Raw genomic sequence first — 15,846 nt, forward strand, 5'->3', positions numbered from 1 at the left:
GATTGAAGGAGAGAAGCTTGTGACTTCAGGAAGGAGCATGAAGATTTTCTCAGGTCTCAGCACCTTCCTACTTGGTAATCTGTGTAATGGCTTATTCTCCAAGAATACACAGGTATGTCTTTCATGATCATCTGCATGTATATTTTACTCTTTAAAATTATTTTTAAATTATATACTAACAAAGGACAATGTGATACATTGCTCTGCATCACAGCTCCAAGATTATCCCCTGCTAAGGACACTTGGGCCCAGAAACATCATCTCTTGCCCAGAGCCACACACTAGGAACGGGCTGAGCAAGGCTTTCATCCCAGGCCTGTCCCATGAACTGAAATAAATGGACACAATTTTTAGAAACTGTTTATTTTCCATCAACCTATTTCCATTTTAAGAGTTTGTGGAAGAACAGTTTAAGACCACTCAGTGGTTGTTCCTACCCACTCGGTGGCCTGAGCAGTGGGAGCTGCAGACCAGTCTTCAGTGGCAGGCTGAGCACTCCAATCTTCTGTTGAGAAAATACCAAAAAAAAGAGAGAATGCCATCAGCCCCCATTCCCATAGTATTTTTGTCACCCCCACCACCAGCAACAATCTGCCTTGCATTCCAACAGATAACACATTTCAAAGGACAAAGACAAAAGACAGAACATTTCAAAAGCACCTGAATTCAACCTGTCAGGTTATTAGCACAGCTATGGCACACCGAGACAAAACCCTTTAATGCTAGTATGTGTGTGTGTGTATATATATATAGTGTATGTATATGTGTATACGTATAATGTACACATACATACACTAAGTGCCCTACATACAACCTTCAAGTTATGAACTCTCGAAGAGAAAGTGCATTCGCATGTCCAATCACATAAGTTAATTCACATGTCTGTGTGTCTGTGTACACTGTCACGTGCCTGCATCCTCTACAAGTGGTTGTGTACTGTACTGTATAGAGCACACAGTTACAGTATCTTTACTTCAAGCCCAGGATGTCCGGAAGCAAGTGTAAAAGCAGTGGTGATGTAGCTGGTACATACAGTACTACCGAGACATCACTGACTCGTTTTTTCAAGGAGACAGAACTGAATCCAGCAGGGAACCAGACCTGTGCCATCAAGGTCAGGCGTGAGTGAAATTACCCTCCACCTCCGATAGTTGATGACCTTTCAGCTCTACCATCTCCCTCCCGCCTCCTCCAGTCAGTAACACTTCTTGCCTATTCACTCGATACCAATCCCTGTATGCCAGCTGTTGTACTGTACTATAAGATTAAAAATGTTTTATTTTTTGTTTTTTATGTGTTATGTTGTGTGAAGTGTTATAAACCTATTACAGTATAGTACTATATAGCCCATTGTTAGTTGGGTACCTAGGCTGTGTTGGACTTACAAATGTGCTCTCAGAATGGAACTCGTTTGTATGTACAGGATTTACTGTATACGTATATATAAAGTGTGCGTATATATATATGCATGTATGTGTGTGTGTATATATATGTGTGTGTGTGTGTATGTATGTGTGTATATATATATATATATATATATATATATATATAGTGTGTACACACACACACGTATGTTACACTGGAAACACAGAAGTTCCAAACCACCAGCCTGATGCCCTTGGATCTTGATACGTACCAGTGGGGAACTGCTGAATAGGCACAGAGGGCACCTGCACACCTTCGGACCAGTCTGCCACCTCAGGCTGAGCAGCAGTGAACTCAGGAGCTGGAGCAGTCCATTCACCCTGAAATTCCTCCTTGGTCACAGCCTTCTCAGCTGCCGCCTGCTCTTCCTTTTCAATCTGGTTTAGAAAAAAATTTTTTCGTTTATAGGGACTGACAGACTTTACTGCCAAGCAGCACAGACTAAAGTGTCCAATTTGTTCATGTTACCACAAGCCTTTGTGGAGGAAGCTCACCTCTTCAGGATCTCTGTAGAAGTAGAGATCAGGCATGACCTCCCACGGGTGTTCACGGGAGATGGTGCCACGCATGCGCAGAACTTCCCGGGCAAGCATCCACCACATCAGACCCACTGAGTGCGCTCCCTGCAAGAGTGCCAGATTATTATAAAGTGATACTCGGCGAACCCCAAACAGCAAGCACCTCCCATTCCACCTAACAGCTGGGTCCCTTGGTACCATGTGAACAGACATGTCTTAGTTTAGAAGTGTCTATAGTATAGCAGAAACTAACACAACATTGTAAGGCAACTACACTCCAATAAAAATAAGACTTTACTTATTTAACAAAATTATTCCATAACTCTGGTTCTCAACCTTGACTGCCACATTCTGGAATGAATCATGGGGATTAATCAAGAGTCCACTCTAGACAACAAAATGAATTAACCTGGGGTCAGTGCCTGAACACTGGTAGTAGGAAAAAAAAAACACCTGTGCCTGATTCTTTTGTGTAACCAGTGACAAACCAGACTAATTTGAACCATATGCAACCCACCTTTTTAGGATCTTACATCAGGATACATCAAGTTAGTCTGAAAACAGAAAGGCCAAGTAATGCCTGAGAGGTCCAGGAGTAAGAAATAATGGAGAAAAGCAGAAGAAAACGCAGGCCATTTTTAAAATGTTTTTTCATCTCTCCTTAAAGCTTTCATGTATTAAAATCATACATTTGTAGCAAGTATTACTATCAAACTCCACTCATTGGGCCAGAGACCCTTGTGACGTTAGCGGAAAACTTGCCCCTCATGTAGCACACTACCTACACTTGTGAGTTCATCGGCCAGTGGCCTCAACTCCAAGCTCTAACAATGTGCAGAGGAATGTCTGTCTCTAGAGCACTTATTCTCCAGCTCTAGTTTAGATCATAAAATTGTTACCTTGTTGTTGCATGGGATGGCAATGTCCACATACCGCAGAGGAGAGTCCGTGTTACACAGAGCAATGGTAGGCAGGTTAACGTAAGAGGCCTCTGTGAGAGGCTGGTGGTCAGCCCTGGGATCAGTAACCACCAGAAGTCTTGGCTCCCGGAAGGCTGCCTGGATCTGGTTAGTGAAGGTTCCAGGAGTGAAGCGGCCAGCAATAGGAGTGGCTCCAGTGGCAGCAGCAAACTTCAGCACAGCTCGCTAGAAGAATCAATATTAAGAGTTAACAAAAAAAAAAAAGAGTTAACAGTGCTCCAGAGATGGTGCCATCTTGCAGAATTGCAGGAGTTCTGCAATTATAAATGGGTCAACACCAAGTTCTGTAATCACATGAAGCAGCCTATCTAGCCAGAACCTCCCGAAATCCCTTACTCAAAAATGAAACCATCAAATTAAACGTTCAAAACATCCAGTAATTCTTCTATATCCTTCACTTATTACATGAAAAATACTTACAAAATTAGAGCCAAAAAACATGCCAAGCACGGCCCACTCCTAGGCCCTCTGCTGGGGATGCTCTTCCCTCAGGTATCTGAGGCTCACTACTTCCTCACTTCTGCAGGTTCCAGAGCCAACCAGCCTGGTTCAAGTACCAAGCAGGTCACTTACGAGTAACTGGGGCAAGTTACTCACGTGTCTCCAAGTTCCTCATAGAATTGTAAAAATTACACCACGCAGAACAGTGCCCGGCATCCAGTAAGCACTTCTGTACCGGTCAGATTTTGTCACAGCCAACCTATACAGAGCAGGAGTTCACCCACCTTTCTTATCCTCTAACTCCACAGAAAGCTTATTTCCTTCACCCCTTCAAAAACAGACTGCTTTTCTGCTATATTCCAAGCACTCAGCAAGCACTGCCTGGACCAATCTAGATACTCAGTAAATTTTCGCTGAGGGAAGCACGGAGTGGTCACTAAGTTCATTCTACAGCAGTAATTAAAACTGTCAGCCATACATCAAACCACAGAGGTCATCATAAGCCAGCCTCTGGGGAATAACGCCGTTAACATACATCTACAGGGGGTTCCAATCAGGATAGTGGAGTAGAATGACATGGAACTCACCTCCTCCCACAACTACATCAAAAATACATCTACAAATGCAACAACTGTCACAGAACACCTACTGAACACTAGCAGAAGACTTCAAACACCTGAAAGGGTAAGAAAGATCTCCACATAACTGGGCTGGACAAAAGGAAAAAAAAGAGGAAGCAGGATGGGACCTGTGCCCCGGGAGGGAGGTGAAGAAGAGGAAAGGCTATCAACACCCTGGGAAGCCCCCTCAACGGTGGGGAGATCAGCTGGGACAGAAAGGGAGCTCCTAAGGCTCAGAGGAGAGCACAACAACTGGCTTGTGGTAGGCATAACAGAGAGACCTGCACGCCTCAGCCTGAGATGCGTGTCCGTTAGTACAGGTGGGGGCTGGGTGCTGGTTTAGAGGACAGACCCAGAGAGATGACTGGTGTTGGCTGTGCAGAGATAGCCTGAAGGGGCTGGAGAGTGGCACAGCCACAACCAGGACTGTTTGTGGAAAATGGCCGGGCCCACCACAGAAGGGAAGCGCCACTGTTAAGTGGCATGCGAAAAGAAGTGGGGTCACCAGTGCAGCCTCTTGCAACTGGGACGGGTCTTGCCTAAGCAGCTCTGGGCTTTGTGGGCACGGGCACACGGGGGCTGGGCCAGGGTCTGAGCTGCCTCCTACAGGGGATCCGGGTGTGCGACTACTGCTGTCCTGGCACCTGACTTCAGTGGATCTGCGTGGGTGGCCTTGTGAAAACAACACCTGAGGGACACCAGGGCTGACTACCAGCATTCCCCGGGTTATGATGGGGCCAAGGGCAGTGCCAACAGCACAATGGGTGACAGGTGGCACCACAGAGCACACTCGCCAGTGAACAGCTCCAGCAGAGAAAGACGCAGTGGCTCCTCTCCCAGTGGAAACGCTCCAATCCAGTCTACCTTACGCCGCAGCTCAGCTCTGGGGGCTTCTACTCTATAACAACAACTAGGGAGCACACCCTGCCTGACAGGGTAGTGACAACCACAGAGTAAACAACATCCAGTGCAGGCTCTACTCACCACACCAGTCACACCTCCTGTCAAGGGGATGATGGCCACCATACACTGAGGAAAGAGGCAGCAGGCACCCACAGTAAAAACAGCCCACACCAAAAATGTTAAACCCAAAGAGGCTATACAGTGACATTCCCACATAAAAATAGCCCTCTAAGGGACCTCCCTGGTAGCACGGTGGTTAAGAATCCACCTTCCAATGCAGGGGACATGGGTTCAATCCCTGCTGAGGAAACTAGATCGATCCCACATGCATGCCATAACTAAGAGTTCGCATGCCACAACCAAGACCAAGACCAACCAAAATAAGTTAAAAAAAAAAAAAAAGCCCTCCAACACCACAGAAGATAACTTTCTCAACTTATAGAGCAAGAGAAATATAAGTAAAATGCAGAGACAGAGGAACTACTCCCAATTAAAAGATCAAGAGAATTCCCCTGAAAGAACAAACTACGAAAAAGACCTGAGTCTAACAGACATCGAGTTAAAAAAGGAAATAATGAAATACTGAACAAATTGAGAAAGACTATCAACAGAAATGCAGATTACTATGAAAAGGAACTAGAAATTATTAAGAAAGAACCAAGAAAAATCAGAAAATTCATTTGCAGGGACAAAAGCTGAACTAAAGGCAATGAATAGCAGAATGAATAATGCAGAAGAACGTTATCTGTAAGACAGTGATCTATCTTCAGAAGAAAGTGATTTGGAAGATAGACTGGAAATCACCCAATCAGAACAGCAGACAGAAAGCCAAATGAAAAATGAAAGCAATATAAGGGACCTATGGGATAATATAAAGCATTCCAACCTACACATAATAGGGATCCTAGAAGGAGAAGAGAAAGGGGACTGAAAATCTATTTGAAGAAATTATGGCTGAACACTTCCCAAACCTAAAGAAGGAAACTGATATCCAGGTACAAGAAGCACAGAGCATCCCAAACAAGATAAACCAAAACAAACCTACACCCAGACATAATTAAAATGCCCCCCCAAAAGGATTCTAAAGACTACAAGAGAAAAATAAAGAGTTTATTACAAGGGAACCCCCATAGGGCTTTCAGCTCATTGTAGGCCATAAGGGAGTGGCAACATATATTCGAAGTCCTGAAAGGGAAAAATCTGCAACTCTACCCAGCAAGATTATCATTTGGAATAGGAGAATTTCCTCAGACAAGCAAAAACTTAAAAGAATACAGCAATACTAAACCTACCCTACAGTAAATACTGAGAGGTCTTCTCTAAATAGAAAAGAAGAATCTATAGGAAAGGGGGAAAAAAAAAATCACAGTTGGAAAGTAAATCACTTAAATAAGCCAGTAAACAGATTTTAAAAATAAAAAAATTTCTCTTAAAGCAAAAGGATAAACATGAAGATGTAAAAGAGGACATCAAAATCACAAAATGTGGGGGATGAAAGAAAATGTAATTTTTTCTTCTAGAAAGTGAGCCTGTATGACTACCAGTCTAAGTCAAGTTGATATGGGAAGGGGTTAACATATTTGAAAAACAGGGTAACCACAAATCAAAAACACAATAGATTCACAAAAACCAAGAAAACAAAAGCACAATACAAAAGGAAATCATCAAACCACAAAAGGAAAAACAAAAAGAAAGAGACAAATAAGAACTATAAAGTCAACAGGAAAACAATGTTTAAAATACCAATAAAATTACCTTAAATGTCAATGGACTAAACGTTCCATCAAAAGACAGAACAGCGGATTAAAAAAAAAAGGGCCTACAATATGCTGTCTACAAGAGACACACTTTAGGGCAAATGATACACGTAGACTGCAAGTGAGGAGATGGAAAAAAGATATTGCATGCAAAAGGAAACGACAACAAAGTGCGGGTCGCAATACTCATCAGACAAAACAGACTAAAAAAAAAAGGCTACATAGAAAGATAAAGCAAATGACATATGGTAAAAGGATCAATAAAAGGAGAGGACACTATACTCATCAACAGGTACCCAAATACGTAAAACAAATACAGACATAAAGGGAGAAACTGACAGGAATACACTAATAATAGGAGACTTTAACACCACACTCATATCAATGGACATATCTGGGAGAGAGAAAATCAATAAGGCAACAGAGATCCTAAATGATACAACAGACTTAAGACATTAGAGCCGAAAAAGCAGAATACACATTCTTTTCAAGTGCACACGGGACATCCTGAGATTGACCACATACTAGAGCACAAAATAAGCCTCAACAAATTTAAGAGCATAGACATTATTCCAAGCATCTTTTCTGACCACAACTGCATGAAACTAGAATCAACCATCGAAAAAGAAACAAGAAAACAACAACTGCATGGGAGACTAAACAACATGCTACTAAGAAACCAGTGGGTCAACAATGGAATCCAAGAAATTAAAAAATACCTTGAGACAGGGGCTTCCCTGGTGGCGCAGTGGTTGAGAGTCCGCCTGCTAATGCAGGGGACACGGGTTCATGCCCCGGTCCGGGAAGATCCCACGGGAAGATCCCACATGCCGCAGAGCGGCTGGGCCCGTGAGCCATGGCCACTGAGCCTGCGCATCTGGAGCCTGTGCCCCGCAACGAGAGAGGCCACAACAGTGAGGCCCGCAAAAAAAAAAAAAAAAAACCTTGAGGCAAATGACAATGAAAACACAAAATCTATGGGATACAGCAAAAGCACTTCTTAGAGATTAAATTCACAGTGATACAGGCCTTTAAGAAACCAGAAAAATCTCAAGTCAGCAGAAGTAAGTAGATAGATCAGAGAGAGGAGGGACTTTCTCTGCTGGTGCAGTGGTTAAGACACGCACTCCCAGTGCAGGGGGCCAGTTTGATCCCTGGTCAGGGAACTAGATCCTACATGCATGCCACAACTAAGGAGCCCGTGAGTCGCAATTAAGCTCATGTGCCACAAGTAAGGAGCTGGTGAGCCACAACTAAGACCCAGCATGACCAAATAAATAAATATTAAAAAAAAAAAGATCAGAGAGGAAATAAAATAGAGATTAAAATAAAACCAAGATCTGGTTCTTTAAAAGGGTAAACAAAATCGACAAACCTCTGGCCAGGATCACGAAGAAGAGAGAAGACCCAAATAAAATAAGAAATGAAAGAGGAGAAACCACAACTGATACCATTACAAACAATTATATGCCAACAAAAAAACATTATGAACAATTATATGCCAACAAACTCGACAAACTAGAAGAAACGGACATCTTTCTAGAAACATAAAGCCCACTGAAACTAAATCAAGAAACAGACAACTTGAACAGCCTGATTACTAGAGATGAAACAGAATCTGTAATTAAAAAGCTCCCTTCAAACAAAAGTCCAGGACCAGATGGCTTCATAGGCGAATTCTACCAAATATACAAAGAACTGGGAGAAAATATTTGCAAATGAGGTGACCAACAAGGGCTTAATTTCCAAAATATACCAAGAGCTCATACATTTCAATAACAAAAAAACCAACAACTGAACTGGGCAGAAGACCTAAACAGACATTTCTCCAAAGAACTACAGATGGCCAATAGGCACATGAAAAGATGCTCAACATTGCTAATTATTAGAGAAATTCAAATCACTACTACAATGAGGTAACACCTCACACTGGTCAGAATGGCCATCATGAAAGTCTACAAATAAAAAATGCTGGAGTGGATAAGGAGAAAAGAATACCCTCTAATCCTGTTAGTGGGAACGTAATCTGGTGCAGCCAGTATGGAAAACAGTATGGAGGTTCCTTAAAAAACTAGAGTTGCCGTATGACCCAGCAGTTCCACTCCTGTGCATATTCCCAGACAAAACAGTAATTCGAACATTCAGGCACCCTAATGTTCACAGGAGCACTATTTACAATAGCCAAAACATGTAAACAGCTGAAATGTCCATAGACAGATGAATGGATAAAGATATGGCGTGTATCAACAGCGGAATACTACTCAGCCATTAAAAAGAATGAAATAATGCCATTTGTAGCAACATGGATGGACCAAGAGATTATCACACTAAGTAAAACAGAAAGAGAAAGACAAATATCGTATGACTTCACTTATACGTGGAATTTAAAATACAACACAAATGAACATATCCATGAAAGAGAAAAATAGAACAGACTTGTAGTTGCCAAGGGGGATAAGGGATGGGGGAGGGAAGGATTGGGAGTCTGGGATTAGCAGATGCAAACTATGCTATATAGGATGGATAAACAAGGCCTTACTGTATAGCAAAGGGAACTATATTCAATATCCTGTGATAAACCATAATGGAAAAGAATATGAAAAAGAATATATGTATATGTAACTGAGTCACCTTGCTGTACAGCATAAATTAACACAACACTGTAAATCAAATACTATACAATAAAAAATTTTTTTAAATGAAATTAGAAAAAAGAGCATCTTACTATCAATACATTAATTTAAAAACTGTCAAAATCCAAGTCAAATTTTTTAAAATTAGAAACAGGGTGAATGAAATCCTTTTAAGAGCTTTAATGCTTTTATAAAGCATGTTTTTAAAAAACCCGTTTTCTCAGCAGAAAAAGGAAATAACTACCAAGATAGAAATGGGACAAAAAAGACTAAAGTTTTATCTTACTTATCATTAAAAAATACTAAGCTATTTTTTATTCATTTAAGCTGGCAAAGATTACTCTTGCTTATGAGACAAAGACTGGGGGTACCCTACCCTCAGAAGACCTTCCTGAAATATTCTGAAGTTGACATTCAATTTTTTTTAACCCAGTATTACATCATTTTAAATATAAAAAGCTCACTGCAGAAAAATGTGGTGAGCCACTTTAATAGGGTCATTCCTCGATATTTAGTGGCACAAGAATACACACAATGACGTGAAAACATGAACCGTGACATACTGTCAGATGCAAAGTGATAAATACACTGAAATGGTTGAATTTTGGCAATTCCTCTGACTCAGGGCAATTTCAAATGATTTCTGAACAGTGAAATTACGGGTTATTTTTTTCTTATGCTTTTCTATATATCCCCAAACATCTTTAGGTTTTATAACAAAAACCAAGCATACTGTTCCACAAACCTGGCCAGTATTCCTGGAGGATATGACACTGACATCAGCTGGGTTTTCAATGGCAACAATGGCACGAGCTGCCAACAGAAGCTTCTCCCAGGTTCTCTTCAGATTTATGATGTAGATGCCTAGACACAAGGTTTTGTTAACACCTAGCCAAGCTTTAAAAGTTAACATTCTTCTAAAAAGCTGAATGCATGTGGCAGCGAGTACTATCAAACTCCAGTCATAGAGGCAAGCTCTACTGGTGTTAGCGAAAATCCTGCCATTAATATAGCACACTTCCGACACTCAGAAGTTCATTGGCCAAGACTGGCCTCCACTCTGAGCTTTAATAGTGTGCAGCCTTGATTCAGTAGGCAAAGTGCACCTTCTCCCTACTCTTCCCCTGTACTAACCCGCCCTCAGGCCCCCCATGCAGAAACCAACAAGCTCTTACCTACTTCTGGCCTCTTACCACTCTTTTCCTCTTATCTTCTGCCTTGATGTCAGATTCATCCCCAACTCCTTTAAACCCTGCCACTCACACACAATTCCTTCAGTGGTTCTAAGCTGAAGAACTTAATGCCTTCCATATTCTCATCACAACCTACATTCCCTTTTCTGATACATTCAAGCAAGCCAAATTCCCATCTGTGGCTTTTTCTCAGAATTCAGCTTTACAAACCTCTATCAGTAGCCACAAAATATAAGGCACCATGGGAGATAAGTTATCAGGAACTAAGCTGACGAACTTCCTCTTTATGTTTACATCATGCTTCTTCATGGCCCAACCCAGGTCACATAACCCAGCAATAGCCACTCTTCCACTGGAGTCCAGAAACCCTTCCTTCCAAAAACCACCAGAGCACTTTTACTCAGTTTTAAAGCTTCTTACCCATCTAAAGATCTAGTTTCATCTGTTACTTGGTGAGAGCCCGCCAAGGCTGATATTTTAGAAATCACTTCACTCAGCACTACCTATCAGAACAGAAGCATCAAAACTTGTCCTTACAGCTGGGATGACCAAGAAAAAGAACCCTAAAGCAATGACTGACCATCACTTTTCCTTTTGTAGATGTACTGTTCCATCTGGAAGTCAAGGTTGGTGCCACCTAAGTGGGTTCCTGCTGCAAGGAATTTGAGGACATCCTCCTCCTTCATTTGCAGGACATCAAGGGCTCCGGACATTGTTAATGTTTCCCTTTAAGTTACGACGGGAATCTGAAAAACAATAGTTAACAAAAGTCCTTTACACTCCAGTGACAAGTGGGATGAGGTAACGGGTGCATTCTAACTCCTCTTGAGAGTCAAATGACTCAATGTTTAAATCTAACCATCTTGACAGATGAACGGATAAAGATGTGGTACATATATACAATGGAATACTACTCAGCCATAAAAAAGAAAGAATGCCATGTGTAGCAACATGGATCCAACTAGAGATTATCATAGTAAGTAAATCAGAAAGACAAATACCATATATCACTTACATGTGGAATCTAAAATGACACAAATGAACCAATCTATGAAACAGAAACAGGACAGAACAGACTTGGTGGTTGTCACGGGGGAGGGGTGGAGTGGGAGGCTGGGATTAGCAGATATAAACTTTTATATACAGAATGAATAAACATGGTCCTCTTCTATAGCACAGACACCTATATTCAACACCCTATGGTAAACCATAATGGAAAAGAATGTTAAAGACGAATGTATACATATGTATAACCTAATTACTTTGCTGTATAGCAGAAATTAACACATTGTAAATCAACTATACTTCAATAAAAAATATCGATAAACTTGAAATAATCTAACCACAGACCACACCTCCTAGTGTCAGGCATTGGGCTTAGTCTAGTGGGATGAGACACATCAACACCTTGTAAAATATGCCACACCTTGTAAAACTGCTGGAAATCCTGCTAAAGAGTATTATGGAGATGGACAAAACACCCAGATAATGAAACTAAACGAAAATAGTGAACTGAGACTTAATACTTCTCAAGGTACGCAGGACTTAGACGTGGAACAGCAGCCATGTTCTAGACTATTCTAAAGCTGAGCAAAGGTGAAGTTTATTTTCAAGCCGACTGAAGCTGGGAGCTTTGGCATTACTTCTCCCTGCAATTACAACTAGTTTTCCTCAAAATCAGGCAGGAAAGACAGGGCTGAACCCAAGAACAGCCTCCTCAAACAGACATTAGGCAAAAAGCAAAGCCACCTCCTTGTTTTACACTTAATGAGACCATGAAGCATGGAGGAATGGCATCAACAAGAACGTAAATTAGACTTTTGATTAAACTCTGTGACACCTTAAGAGGGAACTCTGACCATAAAACCCAGAGAGCTTGGCCGAGCACACAGGCTGCAGGTGACTGCTGTACCACCTCACACGCCTGGCGCTCGTATAGCAAGGGAAAATGGCTCTTAGAGCGCAGGTGCGGTGGCTTCTGGAGGCGGACGGGGAAGAGCAAAAACTGATGTAACGAGGTGGAATCAAAATCCCACTCCGATTCTCCCAACAATGAGTATTCCGCCCCTAAACAAAGAAATATGCGCCCATTCAAGGAATTAAAGTGAAATAAAAGGCGTGGGGGGGTGGGGTCAGAAAAACCCCTCGGTGCGCTCCTCACTCGTGAGGACGCCCGCATTCTTCTCCGAGTGCGTACTTTCGCTTCTGCCCATTAATAAATTGCTTCTTTGTTTCTCTCTACACCTCAGTCTCTGTGTTTTGTTTTTAACAATTAAAAAAATTTTTTTTCCTTTAACACCGCGAGGCATGCGGGATCTTAAGTTCCCCGACCTGGTATCGAACCCGGGGCCCCTGCAGTGAAACAGCTGAGTCTTAACCACTGGACCGCCGGGGAAGTCCCTGTATGTGCCTTTCTTTGCGTCCCCTGTCCGAAATCTTTCGGACAAGCAGAATAAGAACCTGGACCTTTAATTTAGCCTGTCCGGCACCAAAAAACCTCGCGAAGAACCTTAACTCTTGAACGGAATACCACGAACGGGGAAAACAGACCAACCCAACCAGCTGAAAAAAACTGGAGCCTAGGTCTCTGGGTTTACCGCCGAGTGTCGGTACCCGAAGCGACCGTAGCGCGCTGCGTAGACCGGTCTCTCTGCACCCCTAGCCACCGGCACCCCAACTCGGGCCCTCAGCGGCTGGAGCGCGACCTCCGCCGGCTCCCAGGGCCTTGTGGGAACGCGCGGGCCCGAGCCCGGCCACGTGCAGGACGCCAAATCCGAGGGAGAGCGCGCCGAGCCGAAACCAGACGCGCTCCGCCTGCGGGGTTCCACCCTGGTGCTCGCACCACTCGTCGCGGCAGAAAGCTCGTCTTGGTGGCCCTGGGGTACGCCCGGACGCCACATGCTACTCACCGAGGACAAAGCCGCATGGACCCTTATCTGGCGCGGAAAGAACGCGCGGGCGGAAATGACGTCCTTATATAGTCCGCCTCCAGCCAATAACAACGAAAGGCGAGCGGAAGCGCTAACAAGGCGGGAGTTGTGGGGGCGGGCCTTCCTCCGGAAGGCGGGCTGCGGCGCTGGCGCGGACGCTTTCGAACGGCGGAAAGGGGCGGGCCGGTTGGAACACGCAGTTTGCGACCAGGGACGCGGGCCGGAAGTCAGCCAGGCAGTCAGCCAGCCTTCCCCCGTATGGATTCGACCTCTCGCCCAGCCTTTTGTACCTATGAACTTGAGCGGGTCCTTCACCTAAGGTGCAGTTTCCTTACATGGGAAGGGGTGTTGAACACAAGCCTGTATTGGATAAATAAAAGCTGGAGAAATTATTTTGCATTTTTGGAGGACAAGTTAGAAGTGTGTAATTCAGATTTTCAAAAAGTTATCTTAGGGCTTCCCTGGTGGCGCAGTGGTTGAGAATCCGCCTGCCAATGCAGGGGGCACGGGTTCGAGCCCTGGTCTGGGAAGATCCCACATGCCGCGAAGCAACTAAGCCTATGCACCACAACTACTGAGCCTGTGCTCTAGAGCCCGTGAGTCACAACTACTGAGCCCGCGTGCCACAACTACTGAAGCCCACGTGCCTAGAGCCCGTGCTCTGCAACGAGAGAAGACACTGCAATGAGAAGCCCGCTCACTGCAACGAAGAGTAGCCCCCGCTCGCCGCAACTAGAGAAAGCTCATGCGCAGCAACGAAAAACCCAACACAGCCAAAAACAAAAATTATCTTACAGGAAGTTTCCCGGAAAAAAAAAATAAAATGAAGACTGCACAGGTGGTTTACATGAGAATTTCTTTCTCATAGGAGAAAAATTGCAATATCCATTACTAGTTAATATTTATTCCGCCCAATACTATGCAGCCGTTAAAAAATAATTAAAATACAAAAAGGAGTTGCAGGATGAGGGCGATTATTTTTAAAAATTGAAGCCCTAGGCATTAAATGATTGTAAACAAATAACCAATAGCCAGATTATTAGTTATACAGTAGGTTTCAAGCCTGGCTGCGCTTAGAATCACTTGGAGAGCTTTTAAACATATGCCCAACTCCAAACCACAAGAATCTAGATAATTTTAATGTGCAGCTAGGGTGAGAACTACGGATATACAAGTAGAGAAACTGGGTAGGTTTTTGGCCTCATTTTTTTAGTGTTTCTTGAAATTTTCTATGAGGAACACAGGTTTTTAAACTGAAAACAAACCCCACTGCATTTAAATAAAGAGCTGACATACAAGGAAAGGAGTAAATTTAGTCATGGCTTTAAGCATCCTTAGAAACTGCTGAAAATATCTGTAGACATTTTGGCTCGCAAAAAAAAAAAAAAAAAAGGAAGACTTAAAAGGAATGGCTGGCTTTTAGGGACAGTGCTCTATCACTGCAGGACTTCTCTGGAGGGCATTCTGGGGGGCGCTCCCAAACTATCTCAGCAGCTCCCTCCCCTGTGCACCATAGAATCTCCAGAATACTTCCATTATGACAACTAGGAAATGGTACTGTAATTAAATTTAGGGTTTCTCCACAAAATATTTTTTTTCCTGCAAAATAACTTTGTCCTTGAGACGTGATCTGCATGATGAAAATATTCGGCAAGGAAGTGAGTTAACTCCAAAGGTGAAAACGTACTGTAGTGATAATAAGCCATGGTGAGGCGCCCTTGGCCTAAGAGGCACTTGTCAAACGGCTGTAGCTCCCCAGCCACGTGTTCTTCTCCCCACCTCAGCCTCCTAGTCTTCTGCACAAGTTTCTCCACTACTTTTTATTCATACACATTTTTAATAAAAATCTCAGAGCCTTCCTTTTGCAAACTTTGGTTCCTGGGGTCTGTATTTAAAAAATAAATAAACTGGGCTTAAAATTTTTTTTCAAATATAAAATTGTGCCAGAGACTACTTTTTTGGGCTATATTTCACATGGCATTGGATGGCTAGGACAGTCTCTACTGATTTGAAGCTGAGAGAATATGGGGCAGTTAGCTAGCCCCAGGCATCAAGTTCATCTTGGGCCACCTACCTTTCTAACCAGAATTCTTCCTTGCTCCTCTTCATCTGTTTGTCTGGTGTGCAGTTGTCCTACAGTTTTCTCCGTGACCCTTACGTGTAGTGGTCTGAGCAGGGTTCCAAAATCACTTTTCCCTCCTTTGTCCCAAAGCCCTCATTCCATCAGTGAAGTGGTAATGGAATGGTCCCTTCTGTCCATCAAAAGCATTCTGTCTTAAAACTTTTCTCTATCACTTGGCACTTCATGTCTTGAATTAGTTCATGGTTTGGAATCCCAGCTTCACCACATGCTGTGACTCTGACCAAGTCACTCAACCTCTCCCAGGAAATAAAGAGTTGTTGATATTTCAGCTGCTGCTGTCCCACCGAAACGAGCCTCTGTGCC

At 43.1% G+C, this 15,846-nt stretch overlaps 1 protein-coding gene across 1 annotated transcript; it reads right to left on the reverse strand.

Moving 5' to 3' along the window:
• Nucleotides 1–347: 347 nt before the first annotated feature.
• On the reverse strand, nucleotides 348–13,450 carry RPSA (ribosomal protein SA). The gene is made up of 7 exons (XM_082663780.1): nucleotides 13,380–13,450; nucleotides 11,051–11,216; nucleotides 10,023–10,141; nucleotides 2,843–3,088; nucleotides 1,920–2,048; nucleotides 1,637–1,802; nucleotides 348–505 (listed from the first exon to the last, which is right to left on the reverse strand). Exons 2-7 carry the CDS (start codon nucleotides 11,181–11,183, stop codon nucleotides 411–413), a joined length of 888 nt encoding a protein of 295 aa, XP_082519906.1. The 5' UTR covers nucleotides 11,184–11,216; nucleotides 13,380–13,450; the 3' UTR covers nucleotides 348–410.
• Nucleotides 13,451–15,846: the final 2,396 nt, after the last annotated feature.

This window comes from Grampus griseus (assembly GCF_964374135.1).
Source record: "Grampus griseus genome assembly, chromosome: 10".
Lineage (NCBI taxonomy): Eukaryota > Metazoa > Chordata > Mammalia > Artiodactyla > Delphinidae > Grampus > Grampus griseus.

Excerpts from the sequence above, each read along its gene's own strand:
- RPSA (XM_082663780.1), bottom strand. The coding sequence starts at position 11,183 with ATGTCCGGAGCCCTTGATGTCCTGCAAATGAAGGAGGAGGATGTCCTC. Across the intron at positions 3,089-10,022 it reads CCTCCAGGAATACTGGCCAG|CGAGCTGTGCTGAAGTTTGC; the intron begins GTTTGTGGAACA and ends TGATTCTTCTAG. Across the intron at positions 506-1,636 it reads TATTCAGCAGTTCCCCACTG|AAGATTGGAGTGCTCAGCCT; the intron begins GTACGTATCAAG and ends TTTTCTCAACAG.